This window comes from Tachyglossus aculeatus, chromosome 22 (assembly GCF_015852505.1).
Source record: "Tachyglossus aculeatus isolate mTacAcu1 chromosome 22, mTacAcu1.pri, whole genome shotgun sequence".
Classification (NCBI taxonomy): domain Eukaryota; kingdom Metazoa; phylum Chordata; class Mammalia; order Monotremata; family Tachyglossidae; genus Tachyglossus; species Tachyglossus aculeatus.
The window spans coordinates 1,916,302-1,937,400 of NC_052087.1; the positions used below are offsets into that span (position 1 = coordinate 1,916,302).

The 21,099-nt window shown below is 49.3% G+C and overlaps 1 protein-coding gene across 2 annotated transcripts in view; it reads left to right on the top strand.

The window, feature by feature from the left end:
- The first annotated feature begins 11,606 nt into the window (after positions 1-11,606).
- Positions 11,607-21,099, top strand: part of MYOF (myoferlin) — a 156,189-nt gene continuing 146,696 nt past the window's right edge. For both annotated transcript variants that reach the window (XM_038764076.1, XM_038764077.1), the window contains exon 1: positions 11,607-11,808. In XM_038764076.1, coding sequence (XP_038620004.1) covers positions 11,721-11,808 — 88 coding nt within the window. In that variant the 5' untranslated portion in view covers positions 11,607-11,720. The remainder of the gene's footprint in view (positions 11,809-21,099) is intronic.

Below are 21,099 nucleotides of genomic sequence, written 5' to 3' on the forward strand. Positions count from 1 at the left end.
TAGTTAATTCATTTGTTTGTTCATTCATTCATTAGTTCATTCATTCGTCCATTCAGTCATTCTTCATTCATTCAGTCATTAGTTCATTCATTCATTACTTCATTCATCCACTCATTCATTCGTTTGTTCATTCTTCATTCATTCATTAGTTCATTCATTCATTCGTTCATTTGATCATTCATTCATTCGTTACTTCATTCGTTCATTAGTTCATTCGTTCACTCATTCATTCAATCAATCAATCAATCGTATTTATTGAGCGCTTACTGTGTGCAGAGCACTGTATTAAGCGCTTGGGAAGTACAAGTTGGCAACATATAGAGACGGTCCCTACCCAACAGTGGGCTCACAGTCTAAAAGGGGGAGACAGAGAACAAAACCAAACATACTAACAAAATAAAATAAATAGAATAGATATGTACAAGTAAAATAAATAAATAAATAGAGTAATAAATATGTACAAACATATATACATATATACAGGTACTGTGGGGAAGGGAAGGAGGTAAAATGGGAGGATGGAGAGGGGGACAAGGGGGAGAGGAAGGAAGGGGCTCAGTCTGGGAAGGCCTCCTGGAGGAGGTGAGCTCTCAGTAAGGCCTTGAAGGGAGGAAGAGAGCTAGTTTGGCGGATGGGCAGAGGGAGGGCATTCCAGGCCCGGGGGATGACGTGGGCCGGGGGTCGACGGCGGGACAGGCGAGAAGGAGGCACGGTGAGGAGATTAGCGGTGGAGGAGCAGAGGGTGCGGGCTGGGCTGGAGAAGGAGAGAAGGGAGGTGAGGTAGGAGGGGGCGAGGGGATGGACAGCCTTGAAGCCCAGGGTGAGGAGTTTCTGCCTGATGCGCAGATTGATTGGTAGCCACTGGAGAGTTTTGAGGAGGGGAGTAACGTGCCCAGAGTGTTTCTGGACAAAGACAATCCGGGCAGCAGCATGAAGTATGGATTGAAGTGGGGAGAGACACGAGGTTGGGAGATCGGAGAGAAGGCTGATGCAGTAGTCCAGACGGAATAGGATGAGAGCTTGAACGAGCAGGGTAGCGGTTTGGATGGAGAGGAAAGGGCGGATCTTGGCAACGTTGCGGAGCTGAGACTGGCAGGTTTTGGTGACGGCTTGGATGTGAGGGGTGAATGAGAGAGCGGAGTCGAGGATGACACCAAGGTTGCGAGCTTGTGAGACAGGAAGGATGGTAGTGCCGCCAACAGAGATGGGAAAGTCAGGGAGAGGGTAAGGTTTGGGAGGGAAGACAAGGAGTTCAGTCTTGGACATGTTGAGTTTTAGGTGGCGGGCAGACATCCAGATGGAGGTGTCCCGAAGGCAGGGGGAGATGCGAGCCTGGAGAGAGGGGGAGAGAGCAGGGGCAGAGATGTGGATCTGGGTGTCATCAGCGTAGAGATGATAGTTGAAGCTGTGGGAGTGAATAAGGTCACTAAGAGAGTGCGTGTAGATCGAGAACAGAAGGGGACCAAGCACTGAACCTTGGGGAACCCCCACAGTAAGGGGATGGGAGGGGGAGGAGGAGCTTGCAAAAGAGACTGAGAAAGAACGACCAGAGAGGTAAGAGGAGAACCAGGAGAGGACGGAGTCTGTGAAGCCAAGGTCAGATAGAGTGTTGAGGAGAAGGGGGTGGTCCACAGTGCCGAAGGCAGCTGAGAGGTCGAGGAAGATTAGGATAGAGTAGGAGCCATTGGATTTGGCAAGCAGGAGGTCATTGGTGACCTTTGAGAGGGCAGTTTCTGTGGAATGTAGGGGACGGAAGCCAGACTGGAGGGGGTCGAGGAGAGAGTTGGTGTTGAGGAATTCGAGGCAGCGCGTGTAGACAACCCGTTCAAGGAGTTGGAAAGGAATGGTAGGAGGGAGATGGGGTGATAACTAGAAGGTGAGGTGGGGTCAAGAGAGGGTTTTTTTAGGATGAGAGAGACACGGGCATGTTTGAAGGCAGAGGGGAAAGAACCAGTGGAGAGTGAGCGGTTGAAGATGGAAGTTAAGGAGCAGAGAAGGGATGGAGCGAGAGATTTCATGAGATGAGAAGGAATGGGGTCAGAAGCACAGGTGGCCGGAGTAGCACTTGAGAGGAGGGAGGAGAGCTCCTCTGAGGATACTGCTGGGAAGGATGGGAGAGTAGCAGAGAGTGTTGAGAACCGGGGGTTTGGATAAGGCCGGGGAGTGACTTTGGGGAAGTCGGACCTGATGGATTTAATTTTGTTAATGAAGTAGGAGGCCAGATAGTTAGGGGTGAGGGAAGGAGGAGGGGGAGGAACTGGGGGCCTGAAAAGGGAGTTGAATGTACGGAAGAGCTGGCGGGGGTGATGGGCATGGGTGTCAATAAGGGAGGAGAAATAGTTTTGTCTGGTAGAGGAGAGGGCTGAGTTAAGGCAGGAAGCCTTAACAAAGTAAGGCTTAACAAATGCCATTATTATTCTAGTAATTTTATCGAGCGCTTACTGTGTGCAGAGCACTGTACTAAGTGCTTGGGAAGTAGGGAAGCAGCGTGGCTCAGCGGAAAGAGCCCGGGCTTTGAAGTCAGAGGTCATCGGTTCAATTCCCGGCTCTGCCACTTGGCAGCTGTGTGACTTTGGGCAAGTCACTTCACTTCTCTGGGCCTGTTACCACCTCTGTAAAATGGGAATTAAGACTGTGAGCCCCCCTTGGGACAACCTGATCACCTTGTAAATTCCCCAGTGCTTAGAACAGTGTTTTGCACATAGTAAGTGCTTAATAAATGCCATCATCATCATTATTATTATTAGGAATAATAATAATAATTGCCAGTGATTGATTGGTTGATTCTGTTCCCGTCTGGCACTGATAAGGTGCCGGGCATTTTGATGGTTTTTGCTTTTAGGAAAGAGCCTTGGAGAGAGGGATTTGGGAGAGCAACACAGTGATTCTGACCTGGGTGAGGTGGAAGTGGTTCCCCAAAGGAAAGCGCTCACGAAATTGAAGGATTTCTGCAAAATGCCCTTGGTTCTTGGGTCCCGTTTTAACCCACTCTCCTGACCTTCCGAAGCTAGTGACCGTCTTTGCAAACTGTCACCTTCCCGCCCTTTCCGTAATGAAAGTCAAATTCGACTGAGGGCATGAACTGAAGGGAGGTCAGCTGCCCTTTCCCGCTGCCCCCAAGCAGGCCAGTGGCTGACGGAGGCCCAGAACCGCAAACCCATCTTAATAATAATAATGATGGCATTGATTAAGCGCTTACTATGTGCAAAGCACTGTTCTAAGCTCCGGGGAGGTTACAAGGTTGCCCCATGGGGGGCTCACAGCTTCATCTCCATTTTACAGATGAGGGAACTGAGGCCCAGAGAAGTGAAGTGACTTTCCCAAAGTCACACAGCTGATGATTGGCGGGGCTGGGATTTGAACCCACGACCTCTGACTCCCAAGCCCGGGCTCTTTCCACTGAGCCACGCTGCTTCTCTAATCATCGCGATGACCCAGACAACAGAAGCGGGAACAAGAGGATTTTTTTATGTGCTTCCAGAGACATAATACCGTGACCTTTGGTATGTATTGCCATCACCGATGTCCTGAGCTGTACTGAGCGGTAAAGTAATATTTTGTTGCCCGAGACCATTATGGATCTGCTGTCTTGGCCTTCCTTACACAGTGCTCTCTGCAAGGTAAGAACTTAATAATAATAATAATAATGGTATTTGTTAAGCGCTTACTATGTGCCAAGCACTGTTCTAAGCGCCAAGGGAGATACAAGGTAATCAGGTTGTCCCACGTGGGGCTCACAATTTTAACCCCCATTTTACAGATGAGGGAACTGAGGCCCAGAGAAGTGAAGTGACTCGCCCAAGGTCACACAGCTGACAAGTGGCGGAGGTGGGATTAGAACTCACAACCTTTGACTCCGAAGCTAATACACTGTAATCAGCGACAGGGACTTGGCAGTGAATCAATCAATCGTATTTATTGAGCACTTCCTGTGGGTAGAGCACTGTACTAAGCGCTTGGGAGAGGACAATACAGCAGGGTCGGTAGACATGTTCCTTGCCCACAGTTAGCTTACAGTCTAGAGAAGCAGCGTGGCTCAGTGGAAAGAGCCCAGGCTTTGGAGTCAGAGGTCATGGGTTCAAATCCCCGTCCCGCCACTTGTCAGCTGTGTGACTTTGGGCAAGTCACTTCACTTCTCTGGGCCTCAGTTCCCTCATCTGGAAAATAGGGATGAAGACTGTGAGCCCCCCGTGGGACAACCTGATCACCTTGTAACATCCCCAATGCTTAGAACAGTGCTTGGCACATAGTAAACGCTTAATAAATGCCATCATTATTATAATTATTAGAGGGGGACATTAACATAGATAAATAATCAATCAATCAATCAATCGATCGTATTTATTGAGCGCTTACTATGTGCAGAGCACTGTACTAAGCGCTTGGGAAGTACAAATTGGCAACACATAGAGACAGTCCCTACCCAACAGTGGGCTCACAGTCTAAAAGGGGGAGACAGAGAACAGAACCAAACATACCAACAAAATAAAATAAATAGGATAGAAATGTACAAGTAAAATAAATAAATAAATAGAGTAATAAATATGTACAACCATATATACATATATACAGGTGCTGTGGGGAAGGGAAGGAGGTAAGATGGGGGGATGGAGAGGGGGACGAGGGGGAGAGGAAGGAAGGGGCTCAGTCTGGGAAGGCCTCCTGGAGGAGGTGAGCTCTCAGTAGGGCCTTGAAGGGAGGAAGAGAGCTAGCTTGGCGGAGGGGCAGAGGGAGGCCATTCCAGGCCCGGGGGATGACGTGGGCCAGGGGTCGACGGCGGGACAGGCGAGAACGAGGTACAATGAGGAGATTAGCGGTGGAGGAGCGGAGGTTGCGGGCTGGGCTGGAGAAGGAGAGAAGGGAGGTGAGGTAGGAGGGGGCGAGGTGATGGACAGCCTTGAAGCCCAGGGTGAGGAGTTTCTGCCTGATGCGCGGATTGATTGGTAGCCACTGGAGATTTTTGAGGAGGGGAGTAATATGCCCAGAGCGTTTCTGGACAAAGATAATCCGGGCAGCAGCATGAAGTATGGATTGAAGTGGAGAGAGACACGAGGATGGGAGATCAGAGAGAAGGCTGGTGCAGTAGTCCAGACGGGATAGGATGAGAGCTTGAATGAGCAGGGTAGCAGTTTGGATGGAGAGGAAAAGGCGGATCTTGGCAATGTTGCGGAGCTGAGACCGGCAGGTTTTGGTGACGGCTTGGATGTGAGGGGTGAATGAGAGAGCGGAGTCGAGGATGACACCAAGGTTGCGGGCTTGTGAGACGGGAAGGATGGTAGTGCCGTCAACAGAGATGGGAAAGTCTGGGAGAGGACAAGGTTTGGGAGGGAAGACAAGGAGCTCAGTCTTAAATAAATTATGGCTAGGCGCATAAGTGTTGTGGGGTTGAGGGAGGGGTGGGAAAAGGGTAGAAATTCAAGTCCAAGGATGACGCAGAAGATAGTGAGAGAACAGGAAATGAGGGCTTAGTTGGAGAAGGCCTCTTGGGGAAGATGTGCTTATAATAATAATAATGGCATTTATTAAGCGCTTTTTATGTGCAAAGCACCGTTCAAACGCTGGGGAGGTTACAAGGTGATCTGGTTGTCCCACGGGGGGCTCACAGTCTTCATCCCCATTTTACAGATGAGGGAACTGAGGCCCAGAGAAGTGAAACAACTTGCCCAAAGTCATGCAGCTGACAAGTGGCGGGGCATGTGCTTATAATAATAATAATAACATTTATTAAGCACTTATGATGTGCAAAGCACTGTTCTAAGCGCTGGGGAGGTTTCAAGATGATCAGGTTGTCCCACGGTGGGCTCACAGTCTTCATCCCCATTATCCAGATGAGGGAACTGAGGCCCAGAGAAGTGACGTGATTTGCCCAAAGTCACCCAGCTGACAAGTGGCGGAGCCGGGATTTGAACCCATGACCTCTGACTCCAAAGCCCGGGCTCTTTCCACTGAGCCACGTTGCTTCTCATAAGGCTAGGGAGAGTGACTGTCTGTCAGATATGAAGAGGGAGGGAATTCCAAGCCAGAACTCATTAAGGTAACAACTTAAAAAATCATACTGTAGTTAATGATGGCGACTTGCCACTGAATGTTTGGGAGAAAGAAAGAGTTTCAAAGGAATAAGAATAGAATGATAATAATAATAATGGTATTTACTAAGCGCTTACTATGTGCCAAGCACTGTTCTAAGCGCTGGGGGAGATACAAGGTAAACGGGTTGTCCCACGTGGGGCTAATAGTCTTAATCCCCATTTTACAGATGAGGGAACTGAGGCCCAGAGAAGTGAAGTGACTTGCCCAAAGTCACACAGCCGACAGTTGGCAGAGCGGGGATTAGAACCCATGACCTCTGACTCCCGAACCTGTGATCTTTCCACTGAGCCACGCTGACAATCCGTTGTTCATTTGTGATCAACTACAAGTGAGGTAGAGCCACGAGGAAGGCAGCCCGGACAAACCCTGACGGGAATTCCTTTTCTGTTTCCTATTCTCGTGCTCAATCCTTCTCGCCAGGTGGGAGCAGGAATTTGAACCCATGTCCTCTGACTCCCAAGCCTGTGATCTTTCCACTGAGCCACGCTGACAATCCGTTGTTCATTTGTGATCAACTACAAGTGAGGTAGAGCCACGAGGAAGGCAGCCCGGACAAACCCTGACGGGAATTCCTTTTCTGTTTCCTATTCTCGTGCTCAATCCTTCTCGCCAGGTGGGAGCAGGAATTTGAACCCATGTCCTCTGACTCCCAAGCCTGTGATCTTTCCACTGAGCCACGCTGACAATCCGTTGTTCATTTGTGATCAACTACAAGGGAGCTAGAGCCACGAGGAAGGCAGCCCGAACAAACCCTGATGGGAATTCCTTTTCTGTTTCCTATTCTCCTGCTCAATCCTTCTCACCAGGGGGGAGCAGGAATTTGAACCCATGACCTGTGACTCCCAAGCCCGTGATCTTTCCACTGAGCCACGCTGATAATCCGTTGTTCATTTGTGATCAACTACAAGGGAGCTAGAGCCACGAGGAAGGCAGCCCGGACAAACCCTGACGGGAATTCCTTTTCTGTTTCCAATTCTCGTGCTCAATCCTTCTCACCGGGGGGAGCAGGAATTTGAGCCCAGGACCACAACTGGGAAGAGGAAGACAAGTGAAATGGAGGAGTCTGAACTATCTTCTCCTTCTCCCCTTCCTCCTCCTCCTGGCCGACGTGGCTGGTGAAAGTAACCAACGTTTCCCCCCCTTCCGCTCTCCCGTATTCGTCCTCTTCTGTTCCTTTCTCTCGGCCATTCTTTCTTGCCCTTTCTCCATCCCCCCCTTTCTCTGCCCCACTTCTCTTCCTCTACTTCCCCCACTTTCAGTCCCACCCCGGTTGCTTCCGCCCCTTCCCCAACTCCCCAGTGTCCCTGAGCACATGGCCACCTTGCTTCTTCCCCCACGGTCAAATTTGTGGCTCCCTTCAGGTGGCAGGGGCACAGAGCGGAGACCAGAACGTGGCCAGCAATTCAGATGACATTGCTGGCCAACAAACTTTCCCCGAGGCGGCGTGTGGGGAAGCCCGCGTGCTTTCACAGGGGTGGCGGGTACCCCGGCCGCCCGTACGTCGCGCGACGCGGGCGGGCTCTGGCTGCCAACTCCCAGAAACGAGTTTGGGTTACACGTAGGCCTAAGCAGGCAAAACGGCGGATTACTTCCATTTCTAGCAGGATGAGGGAAGTGAGGGCAGCGTTCTGCTCAGGGGAGAGGGAGAGGAAGGCTAATTGGAGAAGTGATGGAAACTGATTGATTGATGGATGGATTGAGCAGCAGAATCTCAAATGGAGGCTTTATGCCTCTGCCCCTGCTCCCCCATGAGAACTAGAGAAGGCATCCAACGAGCTCCTCACATGATCCTCCCTTTGCGGCGGCCTCCTCCTCCTCCTCCTCCTCCAGGCCTCTTTGGGCCTGGCCTTAAATAGCTTTTCGGCTGCCTCGCCAACTCTCAGACACCAAGACTGTTTTCCGTTTTCTGAGCTTTGCCTGGTCTGGGAGCAGGAGAAAAGCCAGGGCTGGAGTCCTGGACCCCTAAAGTGGAGCCTGGTTTTAATAACGACAACAGTAATAATTATTATTATGATTATTATTAACATTGTACGTTTGTAATGGCATTCCTTGCTTGCTTACTGTGTGCTAGGCATTGTACTAAGCACTGGGTTAATAATAATAATAATGATGGTATTAAGCGCCTACTGTGTGCAAAGCACTGTTCTTTTAGACTGTGAGCCCACTGTTGGGTAGGGACTGTCTCTATATGTTGCCATCTTGCACTTCCCAAGAGCTTAGTACGGTGCTCTGCACACAGTAAGCGCTCAATAAATACGATTGATTGATTGATTGTTTGATTCTAAGTGCTGGGGGGGATACAAGGTGATCAGGTTGTCCCACGTGGGGCTCACAGTCTTCATCCCCATTTTACAGATGAGGGAACTGAGGCCCAGAGAAATGAAGTGACTTGCCCAAGGTCACACAGCCGACAAGTGGCGGAGCCGGGATTTGAACCCATGAACTCTGACTCCAAAGCCCGGGCTCTTTCGCCTGAGCCACGCTGCTTCTCTAAAAATGTCTAGTGGGACCTCCAAAAGGTTTGCTTTTTCCAATGGCTGTGGAAGCGGAATAGCAGCAGATAGCGACGGAGAACGTGGAAGAAACAGAACCCCACTCCGCTGTCCACTCCACAAAGAGATCGCCCCAGGCACCCTGCTTCTGAATAATAATAATAATAATGGCATTTGTTAAGCACTTACTATGTGCGAAGCACTGTTCTAAGCGCTGGGGGAGATACAAGGTGATCAGGTTGTCCCACAGGGGGCTCCCGGTCTTCATCCCCATTTTCCAGATGAGGTCACTGAGGCCCAGAGAAGTGAAGTGACTTGCCCAGAGTCACACAGCAGACAAGTGGCAGAGGCAGGATTAGAACCCATGACCTCTGGCTCCCAAGCCCGGGCTCTTTCCACTGAGCCACGCTGAAGCTCTGCAGTGGCCGCAGATGTGTGTAGAATAGCTGCAATGGAAACCCCTAGGAGAAACCGTAACCCTAGCAGGGTAAGGGGAAAGGCGGCTTTGATGTCTTTTAGCTCCTTGTGGATGGGGATCACATCTTTCAGCTCTATTAATAATAATAATAATTCATTCATTCATTCATTCAATCGTATTCATTGAACACTTACTGTGTGCAGAGCACTGTACTAAGCGCTTGGGAAGTACAAGTTGGCAACATAATGATGATGGCATTTGTTAAGTGCTTTCTGTTCTAAGTGCTGGGGGAGATGCAAGGTGATCAGGCCGTCCCAGGTGGGGCTCACAGTCTTAATCCCCATTTTCCAGGTGAAGGAACTGAGGCACAGAGAAGCTGAGTGACTTGTCCAAAGTCACAGGGCTAACAGGTGGCAGCGCTGGGATTAGAACCCACAACCCCATCTGGACTACTGCACCAGCCTTCTCTCTGATCTCCCATCCTCGTGTCTCTCACCACTTCAATCCATACTTCATGCTGCTGCCCGGATTATCTTTGTCCAGAAACGCTCTGGGCATGTTACTCCCCTCCTCAAAAACCTCCAATGGCTACCAATCAATCTGCGCATCAGGCAGAAACTCCTCACCCTGGGCTTCAAGGCTGTCCATCACCTCGCCCCCTCCTACCTCACCTCCCTTCTCTCCTTCTACTGCCCAGCCCGCACCCTCCGCTCCTCCACCGCTAATCTCCTCACTGTACCTCGTTCTCGCCTGTCCTGCCATCGACCCCCGGCCCACGTCATCCCCCAGGCCTGGAATGCCCTTCCTCTGCCCCTCCGCCAAGCTAGCTCTCTTCCTCCCTTTAAGGCCCTGCTGAGAGCTCACCTCCTCCAGGAGGCCTTCCCAGACTGAGCCCCTTCCTTCCTCTCCCCCTCGTCCCCCTCTCCATCCCCCCATCTTACCTCCTTCCCTTCCCCACAGCACCTGTATATATGTATATATGGTTGCACATATTTATTACTCTATTTATTTATTTATTTATTTATTTTACTTGTACATTTCTATCCTATTTATTTTATTTTGTTGGTATGTTTGGTTTTGTTCTCTGTCTCCCCCTTTTAGACTGTGAGCCCACTGTTGGGTAGGGACTGTCTCTATGTGTTGCCAATTTGTACTTCCCAAGCGCTTAGTACAGTGCTCTGCACATAGTAAGCGCTCAATAAATACGATTGATTGATTGATTGACCTGTGACCCCCAAGCCCGGGCTCTTTCCACTAAGCCATGCTGCTTCTCTGTTGTATCGTACTCTCCCAAACGCTTAGTACGGTGCTGTGCACAGAGTAAGCACTCAATAAATATCATTGTACTGGGTGCGTACAAGGCCACTGTGTCCACGTCAAACCCCCTGGAGAGCAGCTCTGTCCTTTGGGGTGGGCCCTAGGTGGGGAGTCCTGGGGTTGGGACTGGAAATGTCAATTATTTCCATTTCCAGCGGAGTGAGGGAAGTAAGAACCATACGCTGGTCAGTTTGAGGATGACTCTAAGCCCCGGGGAGGGGAAGAGGAAGGCTAATTGGAGAAGTTCCAGAAACCGATTAATTGATCCGACCATCCTGGTGAAGGTTTCTGCTTGAGTGGGGATCGGGGATACGGGGGAGTCCGGCCCCCGTGCCTCTATCTCTCTAAACTGTCCTCCCCTCTAACGATCCTCCTCTCCCTTTAGTTCTCTCCCCTCTGTCTGTACTTTGGCTCTCTTTCCTTTTTCTCCGCAACCCTCTCTAACCCCCATTCTTGAATCACTGCCTTCTCCTCCTGGAATAATAATAATAATGATGGCATTTATTAAGCACTTGTAAGCGCTTAATAAATGCCATCATTATTATTATTATGTGCAAAGCGCTGTTCTAAGCGCTGATGGAAGCCACCCTTCCTGTTGCACTTGAAGTTCTGGGAAATATGGTCCCTTCAGATAATGCCTTCGTGTTCCCCTGAACTCTTGAAAAAAAAAAAGCATCTCGGCTTTGTGTTGTTGTTTGTCGTGGCTAGAAACACGGACACCCCTGTTAATACAAGCTCCTGAAGCCTTGCAGGTAAAGTGTCCAGGGACAATATAGTCTTTTTGTCTGCGGAGCGTTCAGGAAAATCTGGCTTGTGGTTTCTGATTTGGGCAGAAGGGGGAGAGTTTGAATTATTTTACCATCAAGACCAGTGGTATTTCGTGGGTAGATTAAACCACAGAAAGCCACCCTCATAAGGATTGAATAAAATCAAAGAACTTCCCAAAGTTGACTCAACCGTAACAAGTTGGGGCAACTTTTCCCAGTTCTGCCATTCGCTCTTCAAGAAGCGGTAGGAGGCGAGCACCGTGCTTGCGGAAATGTCCACGGTCTTCCCTAGCCGGCATCCTCCGTGATGCCAGAGGCGGAGGCGCTTGTTCTGTTTTTCCCCACTGGTCGGGATCGCATTCCTGAGTCCCACACATCCCGGGCGGCGTTTACAAGTTAGATCCCGAGACTCTGTCTGGGCAAAGCTGGGAGGGATTGGGGTGTCAGTTTACATCCAGCTTTTAGGAACTAACCGGCAGAGATCCACCCATTCTCCTTTTCCCCTTTCGGTCTAAGTGAATCACTCCCCTGCCCGCGCCTCCGCGTCTGAGCTGGCTGGGAGGAAGGGGCCCCCGGCCGAACCACCGGCCTGCAGAAGTCTCTCCCTCTCGGCGGGCGGGGACTGCTCCGGGAACCATGCTTCGGGTCATCGTCGAGGCGGCCAGCAATATCCCGAAAACCAAATTCGGGAAACCTGACCCCATCGTGTCGGTGGTCTTTAAAGGTAAGAAGGAAGTTGCTTCGATCTCAGCTGGAAGAGTTTGGGGCGGGCGCCTTGGGGGGTCTCGGATCAAGTGACCTTTTACCCTTGAAGTCCGGGCCCGATAGGTCCGTGCGGTTACCTGAGGCCTCCGGGAGACCGGGGTGGTTTGCAATTTGGGCACGAGGGTGTGATCTGTAGTTTGAGGGGTGAGAACCAGTGGACAGCTGGCCTTGTATCTCCGGAAAGCCGATTGAGCCGTCCCGTTCACCTCTGTCGATCCGTCCAGGTTTGAACCTCAGCGTTTTTCCTTGCATTTGCTTCCGCCTGTTAGGAACGTTATTTCTCCTCCCAGTCAGCCGAACAGCAGCTCCTCGTCGGCTGCTTTCGTGCACGTGAATCCTCGTTGGTTCGTCCCCGTGTTGGCCCATGGCTGGGTGTGGTTGCGCGCCTTGGCTTCTTGAGGCAGGGATGCCTGCCTTCCGTGGCAGTTTGGGCAACTGTCCTTTGGGCGCTAACGGGAGGGAGCAAGGTGACACGTGTTTCCGTCAACCTCCGGCCTCCGGCTTCCCAGGCATCGGTGGCGGGGTCAGAGTTAGTGCCAACGGGGGTTGCCACGGCTGGCAACCGGCCAGGCCGGAGCTACTGAGATCCTCTCCTCCCACCTTAGGAAGCCCACGCCGTCCCCCTCACCATGACAGAACATGGCAGTAAGCGCCGTGCTTTCCCTTTTCCTCTTTTCCGCTGCCTGCTTTGGAGATGTCACACCCCCTAGCCCTTCCCGCCCCGGCCTTAACCAAAATGCCGCCCCGCTTCCTGCTCCCACATCTGCCCTTCTTGCAGCCTGGGGAGCGGGCGTGTCGCCAATGACTCTCCTCCCTTGGCCCTAGTGAATTTCGTTCTTCTAATGTCCGACACTTCTCCAATTAGCCTTCTTCCTCGGCTCGGAGTCATCCTCAAACTGACCGGAGCCCTGCTCTCACTTCCCTCGTCCCGCTGGACACGGAAATGTTTGACGTTCCTGGGCCGTCGCTCAGGATTCCTCCCCAAAGGACTCAACTGGTCTCCAGGGGGGTTTGACCAGTTTCCAGCTGAGACTGCCAAAGCCTAGGCCGTATTTCCCAGTTTGTTGATGGGAAAGTTGTTTGGGACCAAAGCCTAGGCCGTATTTCCCAGTTTGTTGATGGGAAAGTTGTTTGGGACCAAAGCCTAGGCCGTATTTCCCAGTTTGTTGATGGGAAAGTTGTTTGGGACAGAATCAGAGCCTTGCTCTATCAATCCTTCCATTATTATTACCGTTATTGTTATTATCGTATTTTATTTATTTTCTTATTGATTTTATTTTATTATACATCATTATATCATTGGATAATAAAAATAATGTTGGTGTTTGTTAAGCGCTTACTCTGTGCCAAGCACTGTTCTAAGCACTGGGGAGGATACAAGGTAATCAGGTTGTCCCATGTGGGGCTCACAGTCTTAATCCCCATTTTCCAGATGAGGGAACTGAGGCCCAGAGAATAATAATAATAATGGTATTTATTAAGCGCTCACTATGTGCAAAGCACTGTTCTAAGCGCTGGGGAGGTTACAAGGTGATCAGGTTGTCCCATGTGGGGCTCACAGTCTTAATCCCCATTTTCCAGATGAGGGAACTGAGGCCCAGAGAAGTGAAGTGACTTGCCCCAGGTCACACAGCAGACAAGTGGCGGAGCCGGGATTAGAACCCACGACCCCTGGCTCCCCAGCCCGTGTTCTTTCCCTTGAGCCACGCTGCTTATCACTATATTATACATATTATATCATTGTATTATATTATATCATTAACATTATATCAACGTTATTTTATTATCAAATGCCATTGAGTCATTTCTGATTCATGGCACCTCTAGGGATAGATTTTCTCCAGAACATCCCGTCTCCTGTTGTAAATCGTCGCCTTTCTAACAGTTCTTCTGTGATGGTTGTGGGTACAAGGGAGAAGAGAAGCAGCATGCCCAGTGGAAAGAGCCTGGCCCAGGGTGCTAATGATTCGTACTTTCCAGGCGCTTAGTACAGTGCTCTGCACACAGGAAGCACTCAATAAATACCGCTGAATGAATGCATTGATCGAGCTTTTACTATTCTGTGCAGAGCGCTGCAGTAAGCGCTTGGGAGGGGATAATAAATCAAGTAGATCCCTGCCTGTAAAGAACTTACAGCTTCCAGATAATAATAATAATGATGATGATGGCATTTATTAAGCACTTACTATGTGCAGAGCACTGTTCTAAGCGCTGGGGAGGTTACAAGGTGATCAGGTTGTCCCACGGGGGGCTCCCAGTGTTCATCCCCATTTTACAGATGAGGTAACAGGCCCAGAGAATAATAATAATAATGATAATGGTATTTGTTAAGCGCTTACTATGTGCAAAGCACTGTTCGAAGCGCTGGGGAGGTTACAAGGTGATCAGGTTGTCCCATGGGGGGCTCACAGTCTTCATCCCCATTTTACAGATGAGGTAACAGGCCCAGAGAATAATAATAATAATGATAATGGTATTTGTTAAGAGCTTACTATGTGCAAAGCACTGTTCTAAGCGCTGGGGAGGTTACAAGGAGATCAGGTGGTCCCACGGGGGGCTCCCAGTCTTCATCCCCCATTTTCCAGATGAGGGAACTGAGGTCCAGAGAATAATAATAATAATGATAATGGTGTTTGTTAAGCGCTTACTATGTGCAAAGCACTGTTCGAAGCGCTGGGGAGGTTACAAGGTGATCAGGTTGTCCCACGGGGGGCTCCCAGTCTTCATCCCACATTTTCCAGATGAGGTCACTATGGCCCAGAGAAGTGAAGTGACTCGCCCAAAGTCACCCAGCTGACAATGGGCGGAGCTGGGATTTGAACCCATGACCTCTGACTCCAAAGCCCGGGCTCTTTCCACTGAGCCACGCCGCTTCTCTATGGCGATGTCTACTACTGCCCCGGGGTCCAACAGCCCTGACTCCATCGAAGAAGGGGATTAGTTTAGTCTGCTGGGATTGTCACGACGGCCTACCTTCTCTTCAGAGTGTTGACAATGTATCGTCACCTGGCCTGCTGAGAAAAACCAGAAAAAGAACCCAGAAAAAAGTTTCGGCTTCCTTTTTTTCAGCAAACCCTTCTGGATCTGGAGTCAGTCCCGGGGGCTGAGTCGCAGTGGGGTGTGGCCGAGGGGGTCAGTTCTCTCTTCTGACCGCAATCCCGCTCTTCAGCGCCGATAAACGGGAAATGAAAGGAGGAGAAACCCCAATCTGCCGCGAAGAACCGGCCAGAGGCCGCAGGGAAAGATATTAGTCCCCGTAGCTCGAGTTAGAGGGGCTGGATTTAGATGGGAGAATTTGGGGGGGGAAATGTTGCAACCGGGGGGTCAGGAAGAGCGGGAAACGTTCTTTAAACTGTACTTAACCTTGTCATTCCCAGACAAAATGCCAGAGTTGACCGAGTTGCCTGATCTTCTTGTGCTTGAGGTTTTTGTTTCACTGTTTTCCTTATGATATTAACGATCATAATAGCATTTGTTAAGCCCTTGCGATGTGCAAAGCACCGGTCTAAGCGCTGGGGAGGTTAACGAGCCGATCAGGTTGTCCCCGTCTTCATCCCCATTTTCCAGGTGAGGGAACTGAGGCCCAGAGAAGTGAGGTGACTTGCCCAAATAATAATAATAATAATAATAATGGCATTTATTAAGAGCTTACTATGTGCAAAGCACGGTTCTAAGCACTGGGGAGGTTACAAGGTGATCAGGTTGTCCCACGGGGGGCTCCCAGTCTTCATCCCCATTTTCCAGATGAGGGAACTGAGGCCCAGAGAAGTGAAGTGACTTGCCCAAATGATAATAATAATAATAATGATGATGGCATTTATTAAGTGCTTACTATGTGCAAAGCACTGTTCTAATAAGCACTGGGGAAGTTACAAGGTGATCAGGTTGTCCCACGGGGGGCTCCCAGTCTTCATCCCCATTTTCCAGATGAGGGAACTGAGGCCCAGAGAAGTGAAGTGACTTGCCCAAATGATAATAATAATAATGATGATGATGGCATTTATTAAGCGCTCACTATGTGCAAAGCACCGTTCTAATAAGCACTGGGGAGGTTACAAGGTGATCAGGTTGTCCCCCGGGGGGCTCACAGTCTTCATCCCCATTTTACAGATGAGGGAACTGAGGCCCAGAGAAGTGAAGTGACTTGCCCAAATGATAATAATAATAATAATAATAATAATAATAATAATAATAATAATAATGGCATTTATTAAGCGCTTACTATGTGCAAAGCACAGTTCTAAGCGCTGGGGAGGTTACAAGGTGATCAGGTTGTCCCAGGGGGTGCTCCCAGTCTTCATCCCCATTTTACAGATGAGGAAACAGAGGCCCAGAGAAGTGAAGTGACTTGCCCAAATGATAATAATATTACTCTATTTATTTATTTTACTTGTACATATCTATTCTATTTATTTTATTTTGTTAGTATGTTTGGTTTTGTTCTCTGTCTCCCCCTTTTAGTCTGTGAGCCCACTATTGGGTAGGGACTGTCTCTATATGTTGCCAACTTGTACTTCCCAAGCGCTTAGTACAGTGCTCTGCACACAGTAAGCGCTCAATAAATACGATTGATGATGATGATGATGGCATTTATTAAGCATTTACTGTGTGCAAAGCCCTGTTCTAAGTGCTGGGGAGGTTACAAGGTGATGAGGTTGTCCCACGGGGGGCTCCCAGTCTTCACCCCCATTTTCCAGATGAGGGAACTGAGGCCCAGAGAAGTGAAGTGACTTGTCCAAAGTCACACAGCTGGAAGTAGGATCCTGGACCACGCTAGGTTCATGCCATCAGCCCTGATGAAGCTACTGAGTCATGAGCTCGTGATTTCCTGGAAGCCTTGGCCCAGCCCAACCCCGGGCTCTAATCCGGGCTCCCCCACTTGCCTGCTGGGTGACCTTGGGCCTGTCACTGTACTTCAGACTGTGAGCCCGTCGTCGGGTAGGGACCGTCTCTACATGTTGCCAACTTGTACTTCCCAAGCGCTTAGTCAGGTGCTCTGCACACAGTAAGCGCTCAATAAATACGATTGAATGAATGAATCTGTAAAATAACAATAATAATAATGATGATGATGGCATTTATTAAGCCCTTACTATGTGCAAAGCACTGTTCTAAGCGCTGGGGAGATTACAAGGAGATCAGGTTGTCCCACAGGGGGCTCACAGTCTTAATCCCCATTTTCCAGGTGAAGGCACTGAGGCCCAGAGAAGTGAAGTGACTTGCCCAAAGTCACCCAGCTGACAAGTGGTGGAGCTGGGATTTGAACCCATGACCTCTGACTCCAAAGCCCGGGCTCTTTCCACTGAGCCACGCTGCTTCTCTAAATGGGGATGAAGACTGTGGGTCCTACCCGATTTGCTTGCTTCCACCCCAGCGCTCAGTACAGTGCCTGGCACATAGTAAGCGCTTAACAAATTCCATCATCATTAGAAGCAGCGTGGCTCAGTGGAAAGAGCACGGACTCGGGAGTCAGAGGCCATGGGTTCAAATCCCAGCTCCCACCAATTGTCAGCTGTGGGACTTTGGGCATGTCACTTCACTTCTCACTTATGTTGCCAACTTGTACTTCCCAAGCGCTTAGTACAGTGCTCTGCACAAAGTAGATGCTCACTAAATGCGATTGAATGAATGAATGGATGAACACCTCTGTGCCTCAGTTCCCTCATCTGTAAAATGGGGATGAAGACTGTGAGCCCCACTTGGGACAACCTGATCACCTTGTATCCACCTCAGCACTTAGAACAGTGCTCTGCACATAGTAAGTGCCTAACAAATTCCATCATTATCATTATTATTATTATTATTATTATTATCATCATCATCATCATCAATCGCATTTATTGAGCGCTTACTGTGTGCAGAGCACTGTACTAAGCGCTTGGGAAGTACAAGTTGGCAACATATAGAGACAGTCCCTACCCAGCAGTGGGCTCACAGTCTAAAAGGGGGAGACAGAGAACAAAACCAAACATACTAACAAAATAAAATAAATTTTATAATAATAAATATAATAATAAATAAATAAATAAATAAATAAATAAATAAATAAAATTATTATTATTATTATCCTGTTGTCCTACTTCCTGGCTGGCTGATCAACTCCGGGGGTCACCGGGCCAGCGTTGAAGTTTACCCAGTGATCTGCTAAGTGCAGTTCAGTGGGAAGTTAGCTGGCATAATTCACCTTCTAGGCCGTGAGCCCGCCGTTGGAGAGGGACCATCTCTATATGTTGCCAACTTGGACTTCCCAAGCGCTTAGTACAGTGCTCTGCACACAGTAAGCTCTCAATAAATACGACTGAACGAATGAATGAACCCTCGATTCATGGCTGGGACAGGGTTTCCGAGAGCTCCGCACCGTGGAGTGATAACCCCGAGGGTCCAGGGAGCCTGGGGGCCCTTTCTCAGGGTCGGATGGTGGGGTGGAAGGGTTAGGGTGGCCAGACCCTGGTTCTGTCCAGTTCGGCACGTCCAGATATAATAATAATAATAATAATAATAATAATAATAATAATAATAATGGCATTTGTTAAGCGCTTACTATGTGCCAAGCACCATTCTAAGCACTGTGGGGGGATACAAGGTGATCAGGTTGTCCCAGGTGGGGCTCACAGTCTTAATCCCCATTTTACAAATGAGGTAACTGAGGCTCAGAGGAGTTAAGTGACTTGCCCAGGGTCACGCAGCTGACATGTGGAGGAGCTGGGATTCGAACCCGTGACCTCTGACTCCAAAGCCCGGGCTCTTTCCACTGAGCCACGCTGCTTCTTTAATCCGTTCTCGGCGCTGGCTCATCAGGCCGGCAAGACCTCGGGTTTGTTTCACAGATGAGCCAGCCCCGGGCCCTACGCGGGGATGACTGCCTCAGTTTCAACATCTTGTCCCCCAGGAAACCAGAGAGGCTCCATTTTATTGTCACAACTCAAAGCGGCTGGAGGAGTCACAGCGGAGGGAGAACGGAGAAGAGAGTAGAGCTAGCTCTTGGGGGTTGAGCTGAAGGAATAATAATAATAATAATAATAATAATAATAATAATAATAATAATAATAATAATGATAAGGAAGCAGTAGGTGGGAAGACAGAAGGAAAAAGAAGCAGTATAGCCTAGTGGGTAGTGCATAGTCCTGGGAATCAGAAGGAACTGAGTTCTAGTCCTAGTTCCAGCACTTTGCCCGCTGAGTGACCTGGGGAAAATCCCCTCCCTTCTCTCCGCCTCAGCCACCTCGTCTGTAAAATGGGGATGAAGACCGCGAGCCCCACCTGGGACAGTCTCCTGCCTCTCCCGACTCTAGTCCGTCCTTCACTCTGCTGCCCAGGTCATTTTTCTACAAAAACGTTCAAAAGGGCTTTCCCCACTCCACAAGAAACTCCGGTGGCTGCCCATCCACCTCCGCACCAAACCGAAACTCCTCACCGTTGGCTTCGAAGCTCTCCATCACCTTGCCCCCCCGCCTGCAAACTTCTCTCCTTTAGTGCTAATCTTCTCATTGGAACTCTTATCTGCACTGAGCTCTCACCAAAGTCCTGCCTCTGGCCCGGATCGCCCTCCCTCTTCAATCAATCAGTCAATCAATCAATCAGTCGTATTTATTGAGCGCTTACTGTGTGCAGAGCACTGTACTAAGCGCTTGGGAAGTACAAGTTGGCTTTTCCAATCTTCGACTCCGATGATTACTCTCCGCTTCCACGCCTTATTGAAGGCCCGTCTCCTCCAAGAGGCCTTCCCTGACTAAGCCCTCCTTTCCTCTTCTCCCACTCCCTTCTGTGTCACCTTGACCTGCTCCCTTTATTCCATTCCCCCCTTCCCGGTCCACAGCACTCAAGTACGTATCTATGTACTATTCTATTTATTTTATTTTGTTAATATGTTTTGTTTTGTTGTCCGTCTCCCCCTTCTAGACTGTGAGCCCGCTGTTGGGTAGGGACCGTCTCTATATGTTGCCAACTTGTAATAATAATAATAATGATAGCATTTATTAAGCGCTTACTATGTGCAAAGCACTGTTCTAAGCGCTGGGGAGGTTACCAAGGTGATCAGGTTGTCCACGGGGGGCTCACAGTCTTCATCCCCACGTGGGGCTCAGTCTTCCTCCCCATTTTACAGAGCAAGGAACTGAGGCAGAGAATAATAAAATAATAATAATGTTGGGATTTATTATTCTGTTTTATTTGTGCGTATTTATTTTATTTTGTCAATATGTTTTGTTTTCTGTCTCCCCCTTCTAGACTGTGAGCCCACTGTTGGGTAGGGACCGTCTCTATATGTTGCCAACTTGGACTTCCCAAGTGCTTAGTACAGTGCTCTGCACACAGTAAGCGCTCAATAAATACGATTGAATGAATGAATGAATCCCCATTTTACAGATGAGGTAACTGAGGCCCAGGGAAGTGAAGTGACTTGCCCAAAGTCACACAGGTGACAAGTGGTGGAGCCGGGACTTGAACCCATGACCTCTGACTCCAAAGCCCGGGCTCTTTCCACGGAGCCACGCTGCTTCTCCTACTACTTCCCAAGCGCTTAGTACAGTGCTCTGCCCACAGTAAGCACTCAATAAATACGATTGAATGAATAAATGAATGAATATCTGTCACTGATTTATTTATATTAATGTCTGTCTCCCCCTCTAGACTCTAAGCTCATTTTGGGCGGGGAATGTGGCTGTTTATTGCTGTTTTGTGCTCTCCCAAGTGTTTAGTTCAGTGCTCTGCACACAGTAAGCCCGCTGTTGGGTAGGGACCGTCTCTATATGTTGCCGACTTGTAATTCCCAAGCGTTTAGTACAGTGCTCTGCACACAGCAAGCGCTCAATAAATACGACTGAAGGAAGGAAGTAAGCGCTCAATAAATACGATTGAATGAATGAATAACAGGGACTGCATCCAGCCTGATTACCTTGTATCTACCCTAGTGCTCAGCACATAACAAGCACTTAATAAATACCATTAAAAAAAAAGGAGAGAAGGAGAGTAGGAAGGAGAAGAACGGGATTGATGGGAAATGTTGGCAAGGGGCCAGAGGGAACTCAAGACCACCTATTTGATCTCAGAGTCCCCAAGTCCCAAAACTAAATAGCATCTGTTGAACACCCATGGGGTGTAAACAATCCATCAGTGACGTGCCGAGTACTGTACTAAGCGCTTGGGAAAGTCCAGTACAGTGGAGTTGGTGGATGTGATCCCAGCCACAAGGAGCTTACAGTTTGCAGGGAGCGCTTGGAAAATTAAAAATAACTAGAGATGTCACAGGTTC